Source organism: Amblyraja radiata, chromosome 4, assembly GCF_010909765.2.
Source record: "Amblyraja radiata isolate CabotCenter1 chromosome 4, sAmbRad1.1.pri, whole genome shotgun sequence".
NCBI classification, from domain to species: domain Eukaryota; kingdom Metazoa; phylum Chordata; class Chondrichthyes; order Rajiformes; family Rajidae; genus Amblyraja; species Amblyraja radiata.
Window position 1 is genome coordinate 29,776,435 of NC_045959.1, and position 24,276 is coordinate 29,800,710.

The 24,276-nt window shown below is 41.1% G+C and overlaps 1 protein-coding gene across 2 annotated transcripts in view; it reads left to right on the forward strand.

The window, feature by feature from the left end:
- sdha (succinate dehydrogenase complex flavoprotein subunit A) overlaps positions 1-24,276 on the forward strand; it is a 64,006-nt gene that overhangs the window by 10,726 nt on the left and 29,004 nt on the right. The window contains exons 1-6 of one of the 2 annotated variants that reach the window (XM_033019172.1): positions 3,593-3,837; positions 9,049-9,138; positions 11,316-11,477; positions 13,300-13,443; positions 20,488-20,652; positions 22,776-22,924. In XM_033019172.1, the coding sequence (XP_032875063.1) occupies positions 3,802-3,837; positions 9,049-9,138; positions 11,316-11,477; positions 13,300-13,443; positions 20,488-20,652; positions 22,776-22,924 (746 nt within the window). In that variant the 5' untranslated portion in view covers positions 3,593-3,801. Of the gene's footprint in view, positions 1-3,592; positions 3,838-9,048; positions 9,139-11,315; positions 11,478-13,299; positions 13,444-20,487; positions 20,653-22,775; positions 22,925-24,276 lie in introns of those variants that run through there. The other variant, XM_033019171.1, reaches the window with a different exon arrangement.

The following is a 24,276-nucleotide window of genomic DNA, read 5'->3' on the forward strand; positions in this document are numbered from 1 at the left end:
TGCTTCACGTTTTGGCTTAAGACTTTACAGATACAACATGGAAACCAACCAGTGATCACCCCGTACACTAGCACTATTCTACACACTAGGGACAATTTATGGAAGCCAATTAACCTACAAACCTGTACATCTTTGGAGTGTGGGAGGAAACCAGAGCAAACAATGAACATGTTCACAAGTTTCATTTTGAAGAAGCCAACGGACTAATTGCTTTTAATATTGCCTGCCTAGGTCAAAATAAACAGCATATTGTCAACAATAACATGCAATCTAGAGGGCTCCTTGTTTATGGCAATATATCGAATTGAATTGAATACATTTTATTAGCCAAATATGTATACATACAAGAAATTTGCCTTGGCACTTTGCTCGCAAGTAACAACACGATATACAGTAGACAATTAAAAATAAAACTTTATAATTTAAACATGTAAAGAATGAAATAAAATACCAGAGGAAAAGGAGGCTACAGACTTTTGGCTGTTGAGTAGAGCTATTGCTCGTGGAAAAAAAGCTGTTTCTATGTCTGGCTGTGGCAGCTTTGACAGTCCGAAGTCGCCTTCCAGAGGGAAGTGCGTCAAAGAGTTTGTGGCCAGGGTGAGAGTGGTCAGAGATGATCTTGCCAGCTCGCTTCCTGCCCCTCGCAGTGTACAGTTCGTCAATGGGGGGGGGAAGGTTGCAGCCAATAACCTTCTCGGCTGACTGAATGATGCGCTGCAGCCTCCAGGTGTCGTACTTGGTGGCAGAGCCAAACCAGACCATGATGGAGAAGGTGAGGACAGACTCTATGATGGCAGTATAAAACTGGACCATCATTGCCAGTGACAGATTGTGCTTCCTCAGCTGCCACAGGAAGTAAAACCTCTGTTGGGGCTTTTTGACTGTGGAGTCGATGTTGGCCCCCCATTTAAGGTCCCTGGAGATGATGGTTCCAAGGAACTTAAATAACTCCATAGATGTGACTGTGGTGTTGTTGATGGTAAGTGGGGGGGAGGGAAGGGGAGCTCTCCTAAAGTCTACAATCAATTCCACTGTCTTAAGAGCACTTATCTCCAGGTTGTTGCGATGGCACCAGGACGCCAGCTGTGTCACTTCCTGTCTGTAGGCAGATTCCTCCCCATCTTGGATCAGTCCAATCAGGGTTGTGTCATCCGCAAACTTGAGAAACTTGAATCAGGCTGTGGGTGTGAAGTGGTGATTGGGGAGGATTCAGGCTGTGGGTGTGAAATGGTGATTGGGGAGGAGTCGTGGGCAAGGGTCCAGTCTTTGCAGACTGGAGTCAGGCTGTAAAGACAGCTGTAGAGAGCGCTGAAAAGACAGCATCCCTAGTCAGGATTGAACCCGTGTCTCTAGCACAGTAAGACAGCAACTCTACTGCTGCGCCACTTTTTAAGTTGTGCTGTTATATCTTTCAGTTATGGATTCCAGCATTTTCCATACTATTGAAATAATAAAAAACAGGCCTTTATCTGTGCTATTCAACTATAATTATCTCAGTTCCTCATTCTCACTTGATCCTTGAAAGCAGGGAGGGGGAAGGGGGCATAAAAGGAAAATGGGTGATTTGAGGACGGGAGAATATTTATCGAGGAGAGGAAAGGAGCAGAGTGACTTTGGGCGTGGGAGATTGTGGGGGGTGTGTGCACACTGCTGGGGGTTGGAGGGAAGAGGTAAGGGAGGTATTACTTGAAATTGGACCATTGAATGTTCATACAATGAGGTTGACAGCTGCTCAAGCAGAATACGAGGTGCGGTTCAGTTTGCGTGTGGCCTCACCCTGGTAGTGGAGTAGCCCCAGGACTGAAAGCTCGGTGGAATGGCTAGCAACCGGGAAACTCAGCAGTTCTTGCCAATAAAGTGCAAATGTTCGGCAAACAATCGCCCAGTCCACGCTTGTCCTCACCAATGCAAACTAAATGGGAATGCGAAGGAAGGAACTACCGATTTTGGTAGACACAACATGCTGGAGTAATTAACGGGATAGGCAGCTTCTCCGGAGAGAAAGAATGGGTGACGTTTCGGGTCGAGACCCTTCTTCACACAGGAGTCAGGAGAGATGGAGACAGAGGTATGGAAGGGTACAGTGTGAAAACGACAGATCAAAATAGCTGTTGTTCAAGGACAATGTAGAATAAATCATTGTTAGCTGGGGAAGGTGACAACGAGGCATACAATCAGTAAAATTTATGGTATTCAGTAAAATGAGTGGTCAACGTGCCCTCATTCAACATCTTAAAACCTCTTCGAGGATAGTTATTAAATTGCAATAGTTGTTGAGTAGGATGGAATTGCAGATACTGAGTCTGAAGAAGAGTCTCGACCCGAAACGTCACCCATTCCTTGTCTCCAGAGATGCTGCCTGTCCCGCTGAGTTACTCCAGCATTTTGTGTCTATCTTTGGATTAAACCAGTATCTGCAGTTCCTTCCTGTACATTGACAGCGAACATTGTTTGAACTAATGCTCTTTTTGATATATATATTAATCTGGCTGCAAAGAATTAGTAGCTGGAATTGGTAAAATGTGTCTCCAAATTGTGACACCTGTGCAGATGCATTATTGTTTCTGTAAATTATTGCAGAAATAATTAATACCGAATACCTGATGTTAACGAGTACCTTATGACAATAAATTGAATTGTATTGTATTGTATTGCATGTATTGTATTGTACCTCTCTCATGAAAGCGATCTTTGTGGGATTTTCCTAGACGACATAAACAAACAAACACAGACAAAACAGCAAGGAGCCGTACACCGTGGCAACCATCATTGGTGCCACAAAATCTACATATGAAGAGTTTACTTGTCATTTCACATATACGTTCTGTATGCTCTGCCACTTTTCATAAAACGTTAAAAACATTATCCATCTCAGCACGTTTTTTTTAACTTTTCACTTGTTTGCATACTACACTGCCTGCTTGACCACAGTTTTGGCTTCTCCATAAACCTAGTTATTCTGACTCCCATCCATCCTGCTTCATGACAAGTGCTTGAGGACTCCCAGTTTCAATCCTTCAAATATCTAAAATGATTCAAAACTTTGCAGACCATATCTTAACTTGTATTATGCTATTCAAACAGCAGTTTGGATTTACGTAAAGTATTTAACACAGTAAGATGCCCTAACGTGACATATCACACACAAAAAATGATGCTAATCATAAACAAAGAGGAATTAAGAGAGATAATTAAAAGCTTGATTTTAATTTAAAAGAGAGAATAAGCCAAAGAAAGTGGTTCAGGTAAGACTCAAGTTACTGAAGATATATTGGAAACATTTGGAAAGGTGCAAGAAAACTCGAATTAGAACTGCACAGATGTCAGAGATTTAGAAGGTCGTTACAGATTACAGTGTCTGAAAGAGGCCAGGAAATTGAATAATTTGAAAATAAGAGTGAATATTTAACAATGAAAATGTTTAGTTTAGGTCGACACACTGGGGACAACAAACCTACAAATTAACCTATCATATAAATGACTGGCTGCAAAGAATTAGCAGCTGGTAGTGGTAAAATGTATCTGCAAATTGTGACACCTGTGCCGATGCATTATTGTTTCTGTATATGATATCTTTTTTGTTACAGTGACACTCACCTCGTCTCCTGGAGCAGCAGCAGCAGCAGCGACCTTCCTCGCGTTCCACCACCCGGTCCATCCGCTGACGTCGGAACGGCGCCGTCACACGCGTGGTGACGTCATCGCGCGAAGAGTTGGTCGTGGCGCCGTCACCCGCGTGGTGACGTCATCGCGCGAAGTGTTGGTCGTGGCGCCGTCGCACGACATCGCGCAGTTTTCAAGATGGCGGCTCGTTGCTTGGTGGCGGTGCGGGACATGGTGAGTCCACTCGCCTCTCGCCGGTTATAAGGTCACAGGTGATGGGAGCAGAATGAGGCCATTCAGCCCATCAAGTCTACCCCGCCGCTGTGGCAGTTGTATTACTGCAAGCGCTTACTGTCTCCAAGGTCGTTATAGTTTGGTAAATTGATGGCAGGAGTTACGTAACTATGCCGCTGTGAAATTAGTTATTGAGTTGCAATAGTTGCATGAACAATGCCACTTGGTGGAATTCAATCATGGCTGATCTATCTCGCCCTCCTAACCCCATTCTTCTGCCTTCTCCCCATAACCCCTTGACACCCGTACTAATCAGGAATCTATCTATCTGTGCCTTAAAAATACCCATTGACTTGGTTTCCACATCCTTCTGTGGCAAATAATTCCACAGATTCACCACCCTCTGATTAAATAAATTCCTCCTCATCTCCTTCCTAAAGGAACGTCCTTTAAATCTGAGACTATGACCTCCAGTTCTAGAGGTCCCAGTTTGCTGGTCAGACTGGTGAAGGTGTCCCAGTTTGCTGGCAACGGATGATGGGATATGCTTGCCACATATCAGCCGCTGTGGCAGTTGTATTATTGCAAGCGCTTACTGCCTCCAAGGTTGTTATAGTTTGGTAAATTGATGTCAGGAGTTACATAAACTATGCCACTGTGAAATTAGTTATTGAGTTGCAATAGTTGCATGAATAATGCCACTTGGTGGAAATCAGGCTAAAGAGCTTTGTGCAACAATGGCGTCTACTTGTAATGACGTTGGTAGGTGTAGGTATACATGGTTACAACTGAGATCGTGGGTAATAGGCAATAAATATAACAGCGGGAATAAAAATAACTGCAGATATTATAAATCTAAAGTGAAATTAAAAGTTAAATTGTTAACAACAGCAAGTCTGGCAACATGTGTATGAGTATGTAATAATGTGTGTACAGTGCCCTCCATAATGTTTGTGACAAAGATCCATCATTTATTTATTTGCCTCTGTACCCCACAATTTGAGATTTGTAATAGAAAAAAAATCACATGTGGTTAAAGTGCACATTGTCAGATTTTAACACATTTGGTTTCACCATGTAGAAATTATCCATAGTCTTACCCCCCCCCCCCCCCCCCCCCCCCCCCCATTTCAGGGCACCATAATGTTTGGGACACATGGCTTCACAGGTGTTTGTAATTGCTCAGGTGTGTTTAATTGCCTTCTTAATGCAGGTATAAGTGAGCTCTCAGCATCCAATCTTTCCATCACCTTTGGAAGCCAAAGAAGCCATTCTGAGACTGAGAAACAAGAATAAAACTGTTAGAGACATCAGCTAAACCTTAGGCTTACCAAAATCAACTGTTGGAACATCATTAAGAAGAAAGAGAGCTTACAAATTGCAATGGAACTGGCAGGCCAAGGAAGACCTTCACAGCTGAGGACAGAAGAATTATCTCAATAATAAAGAAAAATCCCCAAACATCTGTCCAACAGATCAGAAACATTCTTCAGGGGTCAGGTGTGGATTGGTCAATGACCACTGTCCGCAGAAGACTTCATGAACAGAAATACAGAGGCTACACTGCAAGACCACTGGTTAGCCGCAAAAATAGGATGGCCAGGTTACAGTTTGCCAGGAAGTACTTAAAAGAGCAACCACAGTTCTTGAAAAAGATTTTGTGGACAGATGAGACGAAGATCAACTTGTATCAGAATGATGGATAGAGCAAAGTATGGAGGAGAGAAAGAACTGCCCAAGATCCAAAGCATACCACCTCATCTGTGAAACATGGTGGTGGGGATGTTATGGCCTAGGCATGTATGGCTGCTGAAGGTACTGGCTCATTTATCTTAATTGATGATAGAACTGCTTATGGTAGTAGCATAATTAATTCTGAAGTGTATAGACACATCCTATCTGCTCAAGTTCAAACAAATGCCTAAAAACAAAACAAGTTCAAACAAATGCGGTTCATTCTACAGCAAGACAGTGATCCCAAAAATACTGCTAAAGCAACAAAGCCAAGTCAATCACCCGATCTGAACCCAATTGAGCATGCCTTTTATATGCTGAAGAGAAAATTGAAGGGGACTAGCCCCCAAAACAAGCATAAGCTAAAGATGGCTGCAATACAGGCCTGGTAGAGCATCACCAGAGAAGTTGAGTTACTTGAAGTTAGAGAAATCAAAATTAATTCCACTGTGTTGTGAGCTGCTCAAGTAAGATATGAGATCTTATTGAAATGTTGATCTTATTGAGGTGTATAATCATGAGAGGAATAGATTGGGTAGATGCACAGAGTCTCTTGCCCAGAGTAGATGAATCGAGGACCTGAGGTCACAGATTTAAGGTGAAGGGGAAAAGATTTACTACAACAGGCAGTACTGACAAAGGGCTCAGATACAGGGGTCATGGATTTAAAATAGTATTTTAAAGCATAGTGAGGAAGCGAGCAAAAGGCTATTCATGCACACGATTGTTGAGCACTGCGCCAAATTATTTTCATTTCCAGTGGAAGCTGATGTCATAGAAGCTTGCAAAAAGAGATAACGTAGAAGACAAGTTGAAAGGTTATAGGGACAAAGCTGATCCTGGTACTGCCAGCTGCATTTGTAGGAAGCCATACAGCCTTCCTACAGTGTAAAAGTCAATGGTCCTACTCTCAATAAAACTACAGTGACCTCCATAATGTTTGGGACAAAGATCCATCATTTTTTTATTTGCCTCTGTACTCCACAATTGGAGATTTGTAATAGAAAAAAATCACATGTGGTTAAAGTGCACATTGTCAGATTTAATAAAGGCCATTTTTACACATTTTGGTTTCACCATGTAGAAATTACAGCAGTGTTTATACATAGTCCCCAGATTTCAGGTCACCATAATGTTTGGGACACAGCAATGTCACGTAAAGGAAAGCAGTCATGTTTAGTATTTTGTTGCATATCCTTTGCATGCAATGAGTGCTTGAACTCTGCGATTCATGGACATCACCAGTTGCTGGATGTCTTCTCTGGTGATGATCTGCCAGGCCTGTATTGCAGCCATCTTTAGCTTATGCTTGCTTTGGGGGCTAGTCCCCTTCAGTTTTCTCTTCAGCATATAAAAGGCATGCTCAATTGGGTTTAGATCGGGTGATCGACTTGGCCACTCAAGAATTGACCATTTTTTAGCTTTGAAAAACTTCTTTGTTACTTTAGCAGTATGTTTGGGATCATTGTCTTGCTGTAGAATGAACCGCCGGCCAATGGGTTTTGAAGCATTTGTTTGAACTTGTGCAGATAGGATGTGTCCATATACTTCAGAATGTATTGTGTTACTACCATCAGCAGTTGCATCATCAATGAAGATAAGTGAGCCACTACCTTCAGCAACCATACATGCCCAGGCCATAACACCCACATCACTGTTTTTCACAGATGAGGTGGTATGCTTAGGATCTTGGGCAGTTCCTTCTCTCCTCCATACTTTGCTCTTGCCATCACTCTGATATAAATTAATCTTTGTCTCATCTGTCCATAAGACCGTTTTCCAGAACTGTGGTTATACTTTTAAGTACTTCTTGGCAAACTGTAACCTGGCCATCCTATTTTTGCAGCTAACCAGTGGTTTGCATCTTGCACTGCAGCCTCTGTATTACTGTTCATGAAGTCTTCAATCTGCTAGTGATTCCCAGAGTAAATACAAAACATGGGAAAGCAGGATTTAGTTACTATGCAACAAATAGCTGGAATAAACTTCCTGAAGATTTAAGACTTGCCTCAACTTTGACCACTTTTAAAACAAGACTGAAAACTTTTATGTTTACTTTAGCTTTCAGCTAAATCTTAACTACATTGCACTTTTAACTTTTGCACTTTTTATAATGCATTTTTAATTTTGTTTTTCTTTTCTTTTAGTTCTTCTATTTTATTTCATTTTATTATTTCATTTATTGTATGACATGTTTTTATGTGAAGCACTTTGAGTCTGCCTCGTGTATGAAATGTGCTATATAAATAAAGTTGCCTTGCCTTGCCTTCAACGGACAGTGGTCATTGACAACTCTACACCTGACTCTTCTTGAGTGGTTCTGATCTTTCAGACAGGTGTTTGGGGATTTTTCTTTATTATAGAGAGAATTCTTCTGTCATCAGTTGTGGTGGTTTTCCTTGGCCTACCAGTCCCTTTGCGACCAGTAAGCTCACCAGTGCTCTCTTCTTAATGATGTTCCAGACAGTTGATTTTGGTAAGCCTAAGGTTTGGCTGATGTCTCTAACAGTTTTATTCTTCTTTCTCAGTCTCATAATGGCTCCTTTGACTTTCATTGGCACAACTTTGGTCCTCATGTTGATAAACAGCAATACAAGTTTCCAAAGGTGATGGAAAGACTGGAGGAAAGACTAGGTACTGAGAACTCTCTTGTACCTGCATTAAGGAGGCAGTTCAATACACCTGAGCAATTACAAATGCCTTTGAAGCCATGTGTCCCTGAAATGTGGGACTATGAATAAACGCAGCTGTAATTTCTACATGGTGAAACCAAAATGTATAAAAACACCCTTTAATAAAATCTGACAATGTGCACTTTAACCATATGTGATTTTTTTTCTATTACAAATCTCAAATTGTGGAGTACAGAGGCAAATAAATAAATGATGGGTCTTTGTGTTCCAAACATTATGGAGGGCACTGTATTTACCTTGCACTTCCTTGCATTAAATTTAATTAAATGCCCCAGAGTACTTACCTCTAAGTTTGATTGACATTAAACATTAGATAAACACTAAAAGGCTGGAATAACTCAGTGGGACAGGCAGCATCTCTGGAGAGAAGGAATGGGTGACATTTCGGGTTGAGACCCTTCTTCAGTCTGTTCTTCACCCATTCCTTCACTCCAGAGATGCTGCCTGTCCCGCTGAGTTACTCCAACATTTTTTATCTTCAGTTTAAACCAGCATCTGCAGTTTCTTCCTACACACTGACAGTAAACATTGTGTGAACAATGCTTTTTTTGATATAAATGATATTAATCTGACTGAAACTAGTTAGTAGCTGCATTGGTAAAATGTGTCTCCAAATTGTGACACCTGTGCAGATGCATTATTGTTTCTGTAAATTAATTTTTTGTTATAGTAATTTTTTGTTACAGTATTTACAGTATTACAGTATTTGCAGTGTTGCTGTATTTATCTTTATATTTTAAGCTTGTAAGTTTAAACATTTATAATTACGGCTTTATTTTAATAGATTCCTGGTGTGAGTCGATCTGCAGCTCGTAGGTTCCACTTTGCCACCTATGGGAAGCATAACAAAAATACAGCAAAAGTTTCAAATGATGTAAGTAAAACTCCACAGAGTGCTTCCTGTGAGCTCTACTATTGATTTTTAATATAATCAGCAATTTTTCCTGCATTAATTGTACAGGTATCAGTATACCATGACGTTAATTTTTAATGAAGTGTAAATGTAATGTCTTAATTTTATGGGTCTATTGCATGAAAATGTGCATCTTTTCCAAATTTTGAAATTTGGACTCCTAAGGCACCTTTTTTTTAAGGATGAGCCTCTATTTAATTTTTTAAAAAAATTAATTTTAATTCTCAGAAACATGTCCTTTCTTAGGACCTTGCTTAGGTAAAATATCTCAACAAATAGTTACATTGCAAATGTAGAATTGTGGATCCGCAACTGTATAATAGCATCACACGCAGTCATGTTAGCACGCAGAATGTTGGTTTCAGGCATTGTGTCGAGAAATTAGATCTCGAATGTACATCAAATTAAGTATCTATAGGGGAGCTTGAATTATGAAATTTAGACTTTCTTCTTGGGTTTCTTAAGGCACAAGCTGGACAGTGACAGAGAAAGCAGTGGGCCATATATCAAGAGAATATTCAGTGTAGCATTGCACAAGGCCAGTCTTCATACATGTTCATGAGTGATAGGAGTAGAATTAGGCCATTCAGCCCATCAAGTCTACTCCACCATTCAATCATGGCTGATCTACCTCTCCCTCCTGACTTCATTCTCCTGCCTTCTCCACATAACCCTTGACACCCGTACCAATCAAGAATCTATCTATCTATCTCTGCCTTAAAAATATCCATCAATGGCCTCCACAGCCTTCTGTGGCAATGAATTCCACAGATTTATCACCATCTGACTAAAGAAATTCCTCCTTATCTCCTTCCTAAAGCAACATCCTTTAATTCTGAGGCTATGACCTAGGGTCCGAAGTCTTGCGTCTGAAGGAAGTGGGTGGCAAGATCTGGGCATTCCTAGAAGCTGCATCTTTGTGAAAGTAGTTTTGAAATGGACTAAGAATGGAGCTAGCAGCTAGAGAAAGCGTGAGAATATTTAGTTATCACAGTGATATAATGGAAATTAAAGTCAAGATTATATAAAATAGTCTGCTGACTGCCTATCATCAGTTTTGCACTATCGCACGAAAGTTGAGGTCTACATTACTCATAGCAGGAATCTATTATAATATCTATAATTCAGCTCGAATGTATAATTTGTAGTTTGCCTAATATTGATAATCATTAATTTTAATTAAGCCTAACATATGTGCATAATTTACACAACAAATTTGAGTGTTCTGGGTGGCACAGTGACGTAGCGGTAGAGTTGCTGCCTTACAGCACTTGCAGCGCTGGAGACCCGGGTTCGATCCTGACTACGGGTGCTGTCAGTACGGAGTTTGTGGGTTTTCTCCGAGATCTTCGGTTTCCTCCCACACTCCAGACGTACAGGTTTGTGGGTTAATTGGCTTGGTGTATGTATAAATTGTCCCTAGTGTCTGTAAGATAGTGTTAATGTGTGGGGATCGATGGTCGACTCTGGCCGTTTCCGCATTGTATCTCTAAACTAAACTAAAAAAAACTAAACTAGAAATGAACAAGAGAGTTTTAATAATAGGCCACCCCCTATCAGTCTGAAGAAGGGTTTTGGCCCGAAACGTTGCCTATTTCCTTCGCTCCATAGATGCTGCTGCACCCGCTGAGTTTCTCCAGCTTTTTTGTGTACCTTAGAGTTTTAATAATGTTTATTTGTGGTGATTTGTCGTGTCATTGACTTCCATTGTTCCTGTAATATGATCGATTCATGAGAGGCTTTATTTTTGGGATGCAGGTATAGCAATACCAGTTGGTAATCTGAACGATGCTAGGCCTTTTTAACAGCATAAGTGCTGTGTAAAGTTAACAGTATTGAGTGGGACTTGAAAAAGAGAACACACTTTTTTGTGCAGAATATTAGATTTTTTGTAACAGTCGGCTTTCACGGTTATTTTTCTTTAACTTTCGAATGTAAATATTTGACCTGGTTTGCAAATCTATTATTATGATTGTAATGATATTGCACCCTGAAACAGATGTAAAGCTTTTCAGATTGTGTGCTTTGAAAAAATATCACAATATAATTGAATACTTGGTTATTATGCAATGTTGGTAATATTTATCTCTTTGCTCTTTTATTTCTGAAATGTGTGTACATGCCTTTCTTACATGCAGATCTCCACTCAGTATCCTGTGGTTGATCATGAGTTTGATGCAGTAGTTGTTGGAGCAGGCGGTGCTGGTTTGCGGGCAGCTTTCGGTTTATCTGAAGCTGGGTTCAATACTGCCTGTGTTACAAAGCTGTTTCCAACCAGATCGCACACTGTTGCAGCACAGGTAAGATACTCATGTCTTTTCTATGCTTTACAAGTGGTATTTTAAAAAAAACATACCAACAAATATTCTTCCAAAAACCATTGTGATTGAGTAATGCGATAACAAGGAGCATTTCTATGAAAGGTGATAAAGTTTTGTCGGGGCATGTTTGTCAAGTCTCGTGCAGAAGGGGTGTTGGTGGGACTCGGTTTAGTCTTGTGTTGTTATAGCATCCTTTGTCTTTGCATAAGCTATCTACTTGATTTACACATCAAGAAGTAAAGTTGTTCCTCGGAGGCCATACATGACTCCAACAGTTATTTCTGACCCTTGCTATCTGTTTTCTCCATCTATACTGATTCATGTTGTGATTTTCCAAGCCAGTATCTTTCCTCGCATTCAATTCAGTATATTCCCCACAGCCTTCCTTTTCACATTTTGTTTTCAGACTCCCTTAAATTGTTTATTTTGCACATTAACCTGTGGAGCGCACGTGAGGATTGTGATTCTGCTCCAGTTCTGCCTGGGTCAAATAATTGTCCAGAAATTATGTTCTTGTGATTATTTGTTTTAATTTTGCTTTTCTCAAAGTCTTTCAGAAGCCCTTAATTCTTAATCCTGCCAATGTTATTGAATCTATATAAACCAGTTGGATCTTCCCCACACCATGTTGAGTTGTGCATTTATCTGCCTTACATACTGTCCCCTATCACCAACTAATTTTCTCACTCTTTACCATGGGTGACACGGTGGTGCAGCTGGTCGAGCTGCTGTCTCACAGCACCAGAGACTCGGGTTCAATCCCGACCTCAGGTGCTATCTATGTAGAGTTTGCACGTTCTCCCTGGTGCTCCGGTTTCCTTCCACATCCCAAATATGTGTAGATTTGTCGGCTTAGTGCCCCTAGTGCTTAAGGAGTGGATGAGAAAGTGAGAAAATAGAATTAGTGTGAACGGGTGATCGATGAGTGGTGTGGACTGAATGGCCTGTTTCCATGCTGCATCTTACATTTCAATTCAACTGCAGTACCCCTTCCCCCCCCATCACCACCGTGAATAGTCTCTCATGGATCTACAGTCATACTGCCTGTCTTCACAAAAGATACACAAAAACTGCTGTTTATTCTTTTACATCAATCATTTTTTAAATTCTGTTTATCAGTGGGAAGATAGAGGATAATTAATTACAAGGAATTGTTATTAATAGTCAATAATTATATTTGGTGATCTTGTTTTTAAGGTTTATTGTTTTAATTTTGCTTTTGGTTCGGAGATCAAACTACTGGATGGAAATGCCGTCTCTTTTAAAGGTTTTGCTAGTGTAACTTCTTATTTCAAAATTCGTACAGTAAATCTAAATGCCATCAACGATGCTTAGTACAGTATTGAGAAGTGATGAGGTTAAATTGAATATGTTGATTCTAAATCATATGCTTAATTTCCATGGATAATTCAGCTGGAATGCTTCAGTAAAAAGTATTATCAGGGTCACTGTGAACACTCGTGTATTAACAATGAAGTTGCACGTTTAATATAACCGATGTCACTCAGCTAGGCGCTAACATATTATTTCCTTTCACTTATATCGGTTGACAGCATACAGAGAATATCGCCTCAATTTTCTGCATATTTTTGCCCTAATAATCGTAATAAGCCTCTGAGGTGAAGAGGCATTTGTGACACAAGGTGGAGGAAAGTTATTGCACTCTTCATCGCGAAAGATTCAGAGAATTTGATTATTTTATTTAATATGGGAAACTGTTTGATTTCCTCAGCGATCAAAAATAACAAAAGGCTTTTAATGTCTTTCGAAGAATTGGTGGAAACTATGATTCCTCTTGCAGGGTGGAATAAATGCGGCTCTCGGTAACATGGAGAGTGACGACTGGAGGTGGCACTTTTACGACACAGTGAAAGGGTCTGACTGGTTAGGAGATCAAGATGCAATTCACTACATGACTGAGCAGGCACCAGCTGCTGTCATTGAGGTAAGCAAGAACATTTCAACTATAATCTCTGAAATGGAAAATATATTGAAAGGTCAGCGGATTCAATGATGCAGCAACTTGGAATGTATTGGCTGTAACTGACACCCCTAAATTATTGCGTGTTCCATTAGGGTGCACGTTTGATATGGAACTTGCTCTATCTCAACATTGGTTGTCAGATACGAGTTTATCATTAAACATTATTTAGCGCCAATTTTATGCCACTATTAAATAAACTGAATGTTATGATTACATTTTGGAAAACGCTCCCGCTCTCATTGATAGGTAGAATTAACGCTATAAAAATGACTTTCTTACCACAATTAATATATTTGTTTCAAGCGATCCCAATATATATTCCAAAATATTTTCTCAAAAAACTAGATTCTAATATCACTAATTTTATATGGGATTATAGAGCACACAGAATTCAATGAAAGCATTTGTGTAAACCTAAAGAAGTTGGGGGTTTATCATTACCTAACTTTACGTATTACTACTGGGCAGTGCATATTAAGAACATAATGTACTGGTTGGATAGTTCCACTCACCAGTCGGAGTGGATAAGAATGGAGAAAGAGGAGTGTTTCCCGTACGATATAGGAACGATCTTGTTCTCACCGATAAAATTGAATAGTATAATATATAATAATAATAAATTTTATTTATGGGCGCCTTTCAAGAGTCTCAAGGGCACCTTACAAAAATTTAGCAGGTAGAGGAAAAACATGTAAGGGGAATGAAATAAATAGTAGAGACATGACTAGTACACAAAGTAAAGACAGAATTCAATACAAAACACAATATGAGGCAATTAATGCACAGATGAAAAGGGAGGGGGACGTGGGGCTAAGGATAGGCAGAGGTGAAGAGATGGGTCTTGAGGCGGGACTGGAAGATGGTGAGGGACACAGAATTGTGGATCAGTTGGGGGATGGAGTTCCAGAGCATGGGAGCTGCCCTGGAGAAGGCTCTGTCCCCAAAACTACGGAGGTTGGACTTGTGGATGGAGAGGAGACCGACTGATGTGGATCTGAGGGACCGTGAGGGTTGGTAGGGAGAGAGGAGGTCAGTGAGATATGGGGGGGCCAGATGGTGGAGGGCTTTGTAGGTGAGGATCAGGATTTTGTAGTTGATCTGGTGGGAGATGGGAAGCCAGTGAAGTTGTTTGAGGACTGGAGTGATGCGATGCCAGGATTTGGTGTGTGTAATGAGTCGGGCGGCTGCGTTCTGGACCAGTTGGAGTCGGTTGATGTAGGTGGAGCTGATGCCAAGGAGAAGTGAGTTGCAGTAGTCCAGTCGGGAGGAGATGAAGGCATGGATGAGTCTTTCAGCAGCGGGAGGTGTGAGAGAGGGTCTGAGTTTGGCGATGTTGCGGAGATGAAAGAAGGAGGTTTTAATGACATGGCGGATGTGAGGCTCAAGGGAGAGGGTGGAATCAAAGATCACGCCAAGGTTGCGGGCCTGGGGAGATGGGGAGACAGTGGTGCCGTCGATGGTGAGAGTGGGGTTATTGATTTTGCTGAGTGTGGCTTTGGAGCCTATGAGGAGGAATTCTGTCTTATCGCTGTTGAGTTTGAGGAAATTATGTTGCATCCAGGTTTTTATAGCTGACAAACAGGAGTTGATATGGGAGGGGGGGGGGGGGGGGTGGGTTGTGGGGGAATTTGATGCCGAGGTATAAGAAGAACCCAATTATTCACAATACAATAAGAATTTGGAAACAAATAAAATTATCCTTGAAATTAAATAATCTATCAGTACTAACCCCAATATTGAACAATCCTGCATTCAAACCATCTCTTATCGACAAAACATACAAACAATGGGATAGACTGGGGATTAGGAAAGTAGGAGATATGTATGAATTGGGCAAATTGTTATCATTTCAACAATTAAAATCAAAATTTAAACTGAATGATAATCAATATTTTAAATATATACAGATATGTGACTTTATGAAGAAATATATACATAGATTTCAAACTATATTTTTAGACCCTTTATATGAATATTAAGGCTGATTCACAAAAACTAATATCATATTTTTATAATAGCATATTAAATAAAGAATTACCCTCAACAGAGGCACTAAGAGAAGATTGGGAACATGAACTAATGATAAAGATCCCGAAAGATAGATGGGAAAAGTATCTGATGAACACACATAATTGCTCCATTAATGTAAGACATAATTTAATTCAATTTAAATTATTACATATACTATATTATTCAAAAACGAGGTTGAATAAATTCTACCCAAACGTCTCTCCCAGATGCGATAAATGTTTGTTTCAAAACGCCAATATAACACATTCATTTGTAGGATGTACAAAGTTGAATACATTTTGGAGCGATATATTTGATATATTTACAAAGCTCTTCAAGTCAAGAATAGAACCTAATATGGAATGGATTATATTTGGAATAATAGTAGAAGATATCAATTTAAATAAAGACCAAAAAGTATTCTTTAATTATGGGTTAATAATTGGAAAGAAATTGATAATTAAATTAAATACCAACTATTAAAATGTGGATTAGGAATATGATGGACATAGCACACCTTGAAGAAATGAGACTCCGCCTAATAGATAAATATGACCAATTCTTAAGGAGTTGGTCTCCTTTCATCGACTTTTTGGAATCATGTGATGCAGCAGTACCGTAAAGATTACTGATTTCAGGTCAGGTCGTGGATAGATTTACATCTCCGAACAAAGATTTGAAAATTTCTTTTTTAAGGGTCCTTTTCTCCTATTTCTACTTTCTATTTTTTCTTTTCTTATATACACACTTCACCTTTTTCTATTTTCTACTATCTATTTTTCCTCTTTTTCTTCTCTCTATTTAAAAAATTTTTTTTTTAACTTCCTTTTCAAAAACATAAAACTAATAATAATAATAATAATAAATTTTATTTATGGGCGCCTTTCAAGAGTCTCAAGGACACCTTACAAAAATTTTGCAGGTAGAGGAAAAACATGTAAGGGGAATGAAATAAATAGTAGAGACATGACTAGTACACAAAGTAAAGACAGAATTCAATACAAAACACAATAATAAGGCAATTAATGCACAGATGAAAAGGGAGGGGGACGTGGGGCTAAGGATAGGCAGAGGTGAAGAGATGGGTCTTGAGGCGGGACTGGAAGATGGTGAGGGACACGGAATTGCGGATCAGTTGGGGGAGGGAGTTCCAGAGCCTGGGAGCTGCCCTGGAGAAGGCTCTGTCCCCTAAACTGCGGAGGTTGGACTTGTGGATGGAGAGGAGACCGGCTGATGTGGATCTGAGGGACCGTGAGGGTTGGTAGGGGGAGAGGAGGTCAGTGAGATATGGGGGGGCCAGATGGTGGAGGGCTTTGTAGGTGAGGATCAGGATTTTGTAGGTGATCTGGTGGGAGATGGGAGTTGGCACCTAAAATTAGGTACCACTGTATTGCTTTGTACTGTATTAACTTCTAATAAAATAAACAAACAAAAAAAAAAAAGATACGAGTTTAAACATATAATAGAGCTGTGACCTGTATATATTTTACCTGGCAAGGGGAATGATGTTGAACATGTGTCTCAATATAGCTATAATTTTTTTTTAAACCTCTCAATTCTATACATTTCCAACCTGATCTCAGTGTAAATCCCCGTGCCCGTTCTGGGGATTGCTGAAGTGATGAAACTGATGTAAAGTGAATTTCAGTTCTCGAGTTTGAAAATTGGGGTGCTATGAGCCTAAATTTGAGTCAGTCATAAGTTGTACGAGTAGAATTAGGCCATTGGACCATCAAGTCCACTTTGCCATTCAATGATGGCTGATCTATCTTTCCCTCTCTACCCCATTTTCCTATCTTCTTCCATAACCCCTGACACCTGTATTAATCAAGAATCTATCGATCACCATCTTAAATCTATCCATTGACTGTTGCAATGAATTACAGATTCACCACCGTCTGATTGAAGAAATTCCCCCTTATCTCCTTTCTAAAGGTACAGCCTTTTATTGAGAGGCTCTGGCCTCTGGTCCCCCCCTTATCCTTCTAAACTCGAGTACACACCCAATGTCGTCAAATGTTCATTATCTGTTGACCCACTCATTCCTGGGATCACTTTCGTAAACCTGCTCTGGACTCTCTCCAATTTCAGCACATCCATCCTCGGATATGGCACCAAAAACTGCTCACAACACCATTGTGATTGAGTAATGCGATATCAATGAGCATTTCCACGAAAGGTGATAAAGTTTTGTCAGGGAATGTGAAGCCAGATGCAAAAAACGTATTCAATTCCTCTGCCATTTCTTTATTCCCCATTATCCTTTCTCCAGCAGTTCAATGTCCACACTTGCATCTTTCTTACTCTATATATCTGAAGAAACTTGTGCTATCCTCTGTTATATTATTGTCTAGCTTATATTCATATTAAATAGCAGAGGAGGCTTGTCTAATCCTGTAATTTGATATATTCATATATCATGTATTTCTATGTATATAGAAATATATAAAATTCCAGGATTAAACTTTGAGCCTCCTCTACTACTTGTTAAGATCATGGCTGACTTTGACTCCACTTTCATACTTAATCCTGAATTTATCCAATAGGAAGGGCCTGAAGTCTATATATCTCTGCCATGAATATAACTAATAATTTGGCATCACAGCACTCGAGTAAAGAATACTAAAGATTTGCAGTTACGTACGAGAATAAATTATCTTACGGGCAGCACAGTGGCGCAGCAGTACAATTGCTGCCTTACCATTCCAGAGACCCGGGTTCGATCCTGACTGTGGGTGCTGCCTGTAGGGAGTTTGTAGTTCTCCCTGTAATCGTGTGGGTTTTCTCTGGTTTCCTCCCACACTCCAAAGACATACAGGTTTGTAGGTTAATTGGCTTTGGTAATAAGTCCCTAATGTGTAGGATAGTGCTAGTGTATGGGGGTGATCGTGGTCGGCGGAGTCTTGGTGGACCGATGTACCTGTTTCCGTGCTGTATCTCTAAAGTCTATATCGTTCTTAGAACTATGATCTGCTTATCGCAAGATTCTGTCCTCTGGTTCCAGATTGACCCACGAGGGAAAATGCCTTTGCTGCATTCAGCTGTCAAGCTTCCTCTCAATAGATTGGGTTTTATTCTTCTAAACACCAATGATCCCAATTTATTTTATATTTCCTCATTCGATAATCCCGCTAATCAATCTGGCGTGTCTTCTCTGCATTGTCAACAAGGCATTTATATCATTAATTAAATTAAAATTAAATCCATCCTCGACTTGTCTCACCAAAGTTCTGTTCCGATGAAGCAAAACTTCCCTTCTTTTATTCTCTTGCAATAAAGGCTATCCATCCATTTGTCTTTCTTATTCCTTGTAGAACCAGTATGACAACTTGCTTTCTTGTACGACTGCGGAACACAGGCACTCCATTTAAGCAACATTCTGCTTTTGTATCTTTGCTATCGAAGTCAATAGCCTCACATTTAACCACATTATACTCCCTGTCAAATATTTTGCCACATTTTAACCCATCTGTATCACTTTATAAAACCTGTCCTTCTCAGAATGTGTACCTTCTCAGAATTCGCTTTCCCATCTATTTTTGTATCCTAAACAAACGTTGATACAATGCACTTGATCCCTTTGTTTACGTCATTGTCATACATGGGGCTGTAATCAGTTGAAACTCTGTAGCACCCAGTAGTTTCTATTTACCAACCTTAAAATGACATTTTAATCCCTTGTTCTCTGTCACTTAACCAATCCTTTATTTGTGTTAAGGGCCTGTCCCACAGGCGATTTTTTAGGCGACTGCCGGCGACTGTCATAGTCGTAGCAAGTCGCCAAAAAAACAGCGACTGGACCCCCCTAAGACAATGTCTACAAGCTACAACAACCTACCACCAAGTCTACGTCAAGCTGCAGCAAGCTACCGACAACCGACGACCCATTAGGACGTCCATCTACGACCACACCTAAGTCAACCTAGGTCCACCCGCGCAACTATGACCCTGTCGGCAACAACTGAAAACAGCTGAAAACAATTCAGTGGCCGGTACCTGTTGCCGGTTGACGTAGGTTGACATAGGTAGTCGCCAATGGAATTCACCAAAGTCAGCACCGGTGACAACCTGCATTACCTGGTGACAACCTACGTCATTCTGGCGACAACCTATGACAGCACCTACGTCAAGAGTAGTCAATCTACGCTCGCTGGTGTCAAGCCCACTGTTTTCGAAAATTTCTGAACATGTTGAAAATCCAGCAGCGACCAGAAAGACACTACGACTCTTTGGGCGACTGAGGAGACTACTCACGACCATACAGGCGACACCCAGGCGGCCATGTGGCGACAATCTAGTCGCCTTTAGTCGCCTAAAAAATAGCCTAAGTGGGACATGCCCATGAATCTTTTGCCATTAATACCATGAGCTTGTTTTTACAATGAGCATATGTGTTACATCTTAGTGAATGACCTTTTGAAAATCCAAATATATTACATTCATCCATTTGTTTCCAATCGCAAAGAATCAACCAAATGTGCCGAGCACTACTTCTTTTTCATAAGACAATTTTATCAGAGTGAATCATTTTATCAGTTTCTTTGGTATCATAGAGTCATAAAGTGATAGATCGATACAATGTGGAAACAGGCCCTTCGGCTCAACTTGCCCATACCGGCCAACCTGTCCCAGCTACACTAGTCCCACCTGCCCGCGTTTGACCCATATCTCTCCAAACCTGTCCTATCCATGTGTCCTTCACCACCAATTAAAAAAAAATATATTGTCAATTTTCCAACAACTAAAGACTAGCTAACTGGTTTGTAGTTTCCTGCTTTCCCCCTCTTCCTTTTTGAATAGTGTTGACACTTTTTCAGTTTTCCAATCCACTGGACCGTCTCCCGAAGATGAGTCATTTTTGAAGACCACAAAAATGCATTGACTATTTCTGCAGCTACTTCTGTTAGAACTCCAAACCGTTGGGTCCATGGGACTTTTTATTCTCTTTGGTTAGATAAAGATTGTAACGTGTGTTTTCCATTGTCTTCACACCAGCTTGAAAACTATGGGATGCCTTTTAGCAGGACGGACGAAGGCAAGATTTACCAGCGTGCGTTTGGTGGGCAGAGCCTACAGTATGGAAAAGGAGGACAGGCACATCGCTGCTGTTGTGTTGCAGACCGAACTGGACACTCTTTGCTGCACACATTATATGGCAGAGTAAGAAGACATGAAAACAAAATGCTGGGAGTATTTAAGAAGCCAGTTAATATGAAGGAATATCTTAAATGTAAAATATTGTCTACATCCTCCTTCATTAATTGGGATTAATTTAGTCTGCTGAATAATTAATATTTTATTGCCTCCTCCAAATTGTCATTTTTATAAAGCTACTAGATCAAATGCAGACCCGTTGGGTCTGTTCCCCCAACGTGCGGTTGTGGGGGGGGGAGGCGGCATGCAGCATCACACACACTAACTATCCCCCCCGCACTCACGCTAATTACCCCCCTTGATATTATATTAATATATTAATTTGCTCCTTTTACCCCATAACCACCCTATCTACTGACGCATAGCCCCCAACTTGCAGTCACATCTAGAGAGGGGGGGGGCGGGGGGCGGGGGGCGGGGGTAGATAGTTAGGGCAGAGAGAGAAGGGGCAGAGACAGAGACACAGAGAGAGGGGCAAGAGGGAGAGGGGGGTGGAGAGGAGGAGAAGAGGGAAGGTGGGTGAGGGGGGAAAGGTGGGGGTGGAGGGGAGGAGAGAGAGAGGATGAGAGTGAGGGGAAGAGAGGGGGGGAGAGGTGAGGGGAGGGGGAGAGGTGAGGGGGAGAGATGAGGAGCGTGGAGGGAAGGGGGTAGGGGTGTGGAGGGGAGGGGGGTTTAGGGGAGGGACGGTGGGGGAGGGGAGGAGGGGGAGAAAAAGAGGGGAGAAAGAGAGAGGGGGGATGGGGAAGAGGAGAGAGGGGGGAAGAGCGGTGAGGAGAGAGCGGAGAGGAGAGAGCGGAGAGGAGAGGGGGGGAGGAGAGGCGGGGGGAGAGTAGAGGAGAGGGAGAGGGGGGAGTGAGGGGGGGGAGGGGAGGGGAAAGGAGGGGGGAGGGGAGAGGGGAGAGGAGGAGGGTGGAGGGGAGAGGAGGGTGGGGGGAGGGGAGAGGAGAGGAGGGGAGAGAGAGAGTGCCTTTTTATTTCAACCCAAACCCCCCAAACAACCATTTGCAGGCAGTGCTTTTTTACTTTAACCATATTTTCATTTTCAAACCACATTAAGGGTACTTACTCACAGTAGTGTGGACATGTGTTCAGTGTTACTCACAGCTCAGAGAAACGTGACCCTCTGCCTTCCTCCATCTTGAAGAGACTGAATGAGGCACACCACTTCCTGGTTTTATAGGCCCTCCCCCTGCCGCCAGCGGGGGCAGCAGAGAAAATGGGGAATTTTGTAAAATCATTAATATCTCTGTCATTTTTCATCGACTGGAAAAATCCTCGGCGCACATGCGGCGGAAGGGGGCTCTGAGCAGATGGCTAAAAATGACGGCCGTAGGTGGCGGCGTTCTCTCGGAAATCGAAGCACAGATCGCCAAAACCGGTCAAGAACAGACTTTTAGTAATATAGATTATTGTGTCTCACTGCACTTTCACAGGAAAGATATTCAGCAAATTTTGTCACAGAGGTGCATGATGTAATTGGAAATTATGACCAATAGGAATTAAAGGAGCATCTTTAAAGGAGGAAAGGTATAGTGATGTAGTAAGGGAATCCCAACCTATTAGTCTTTTGCAGCTGAAGACATACTTGCCCATGGTGAATTGAGTAAAACAAGGGATGCCCAAAATACCAGCCTTGAAGCAGCACAGAGACTATGGGGGTTTAGAGCTGGGCGAGATTAAAGTTTGGAGTGGATGAACGCATATCAAGATTGCAAAACAAGTGTAAGAAGTTTAAAATTACTAGGTTGGCAAATCAGGGAACCTAGTGAGAATGGATTTATGGGACTTATTGCGAGTGAGGACTTCGTAGCAGAGCTTTGTGTTTAAATCAGTATTCGGAACAAAGCATTTGCTTCTCGCATGTGACATTATGTGCCACAATTTAATTTTTATAATAAACTGTGGTTTAAAACAAACAATGAAAGAGAAATGGGCCAGATTAATAATGCAGACAATTGGAATCATTTCATTATGTTGTAGATTATGCTCGTAAATGTGCCCCTACTGCGGGGGAAGATTCCTGTTCTTCATGACAGTTGGTCCTCTCCCATTTACCTTGCACAGTGAGCATTCTTGCATAATATTGTTTGCCCCTAGATAATAAATGTTGTGGTCATGTTCCTCCACAGTCTTTACATTATGACACCAGCTACTTTGTTGAGTACTTTGCCTTGGATCTTCTGATGGAGAATGGGGAGTGTAAAGGTGTTATTGCACTGTGCATGGAAGATGGATCTATTCACCGATTTAGAGCCAATAACACTGTCCTTGCTACAGGGTAAGAATTCATTTGTTTTTTTCTGTATCAAATAAATTATTTGTATAGTTTTTCTTTGTAAATGTATTGATAAGAATCCTATGCTGGAATCTTAGAGAAAAAAATAAATGTGAAACACTCCACATTATTAGTTAAAGCCAATCTTCCAGGATTGTGACCAATTGTTTTCTTGATTCGCAGTACCAAAACATATTATACCTTTGTGTTCACCAAACGTCATATATTTTCATTATTATGGTATCACTTGACTATGAGTCGCTTTGGTACATATGCGGAGATGAGAGGTGTTTTATAAAAACATTTACTTGTTGAGGATTTTTCAGGCTAGGAGCAGGATGAGGGGTGACCCTAATGAGGCATATAAGATCATGAGGGGACTAGATAGGGTAGATGCACAGTCTTTTACCCAGAGTAGGAGAAACACGAACCAGAGGTCATAGGTTTAAGGTGAGAGGGGAAAGATTTAATAGGAACCCGAGGGGCAGTTCTTTCATATAGAGGGTGGTGGGTATATGAACAAGTTGCCAGAGGAGGTGTGTAAGCAGATTTAAAAGACATTTGGACAGGCGCATGGATAGAAAAAGTTTAGAGGAATGTGCCAAAAGTGGGCAGGTGAATGGGGCATCTTGGCCGGTGTAGGCAAGTTGGGCCAACGTCCCTGTTTTAATGCTGTGTGTGTGTGTATTGCTAGCAGAAGTTCACGGCCTGTTTTTGTTGTTAGATCTGCTTGACGATACCTACCTTCGTAATCTACCTGCCAACCTATCCTTGCTACACTAGTTTAAACCCCCTGGGTACCACCAGTAAACCTCTCTGCAAGGATATTGTCGTTACTTGGGGGCAGAGTGGTGCTGGGGTAGAGTTGCTGTCTTAGTGTGCCAGAGAACAGGGTTCAACCAAACTAGGTTAATGTGAACTGTTTTGCTGATATTTCACTCTGAAATGGAGTGAAGGATGCCCACATCAAAGACCGAGTTCTGATTGAGGAGATCTTTGAAGTATTCCTTGCATTGGTTGCTAACTGCCTTGTAGTCTTTGAGAAACATTCCTCCATTCTTAGTTATCTATGGGTTTGCCCTTAAATATTGGACATTATATTGATTTGATAGCGCTGACAAATTCATTCACTTGCATTGTGGTTATTGGCTAAGTTCTAAATCTCCTGTGCACGTCAATGTGCAAATTTTGTTAAAGGCCTTCAGGTATCTCTTCATTTCCCCTGGAATCACATTGGTGCGTTTAGTCCATGCTCACCTTAATATGTGGTTGGGTATTTCCTGGATTTTCCAGTCAATCTCATCAAACCAATCTTTGTTTTCTCACGGAGAATACCAAGTATCCTTATATTGGTG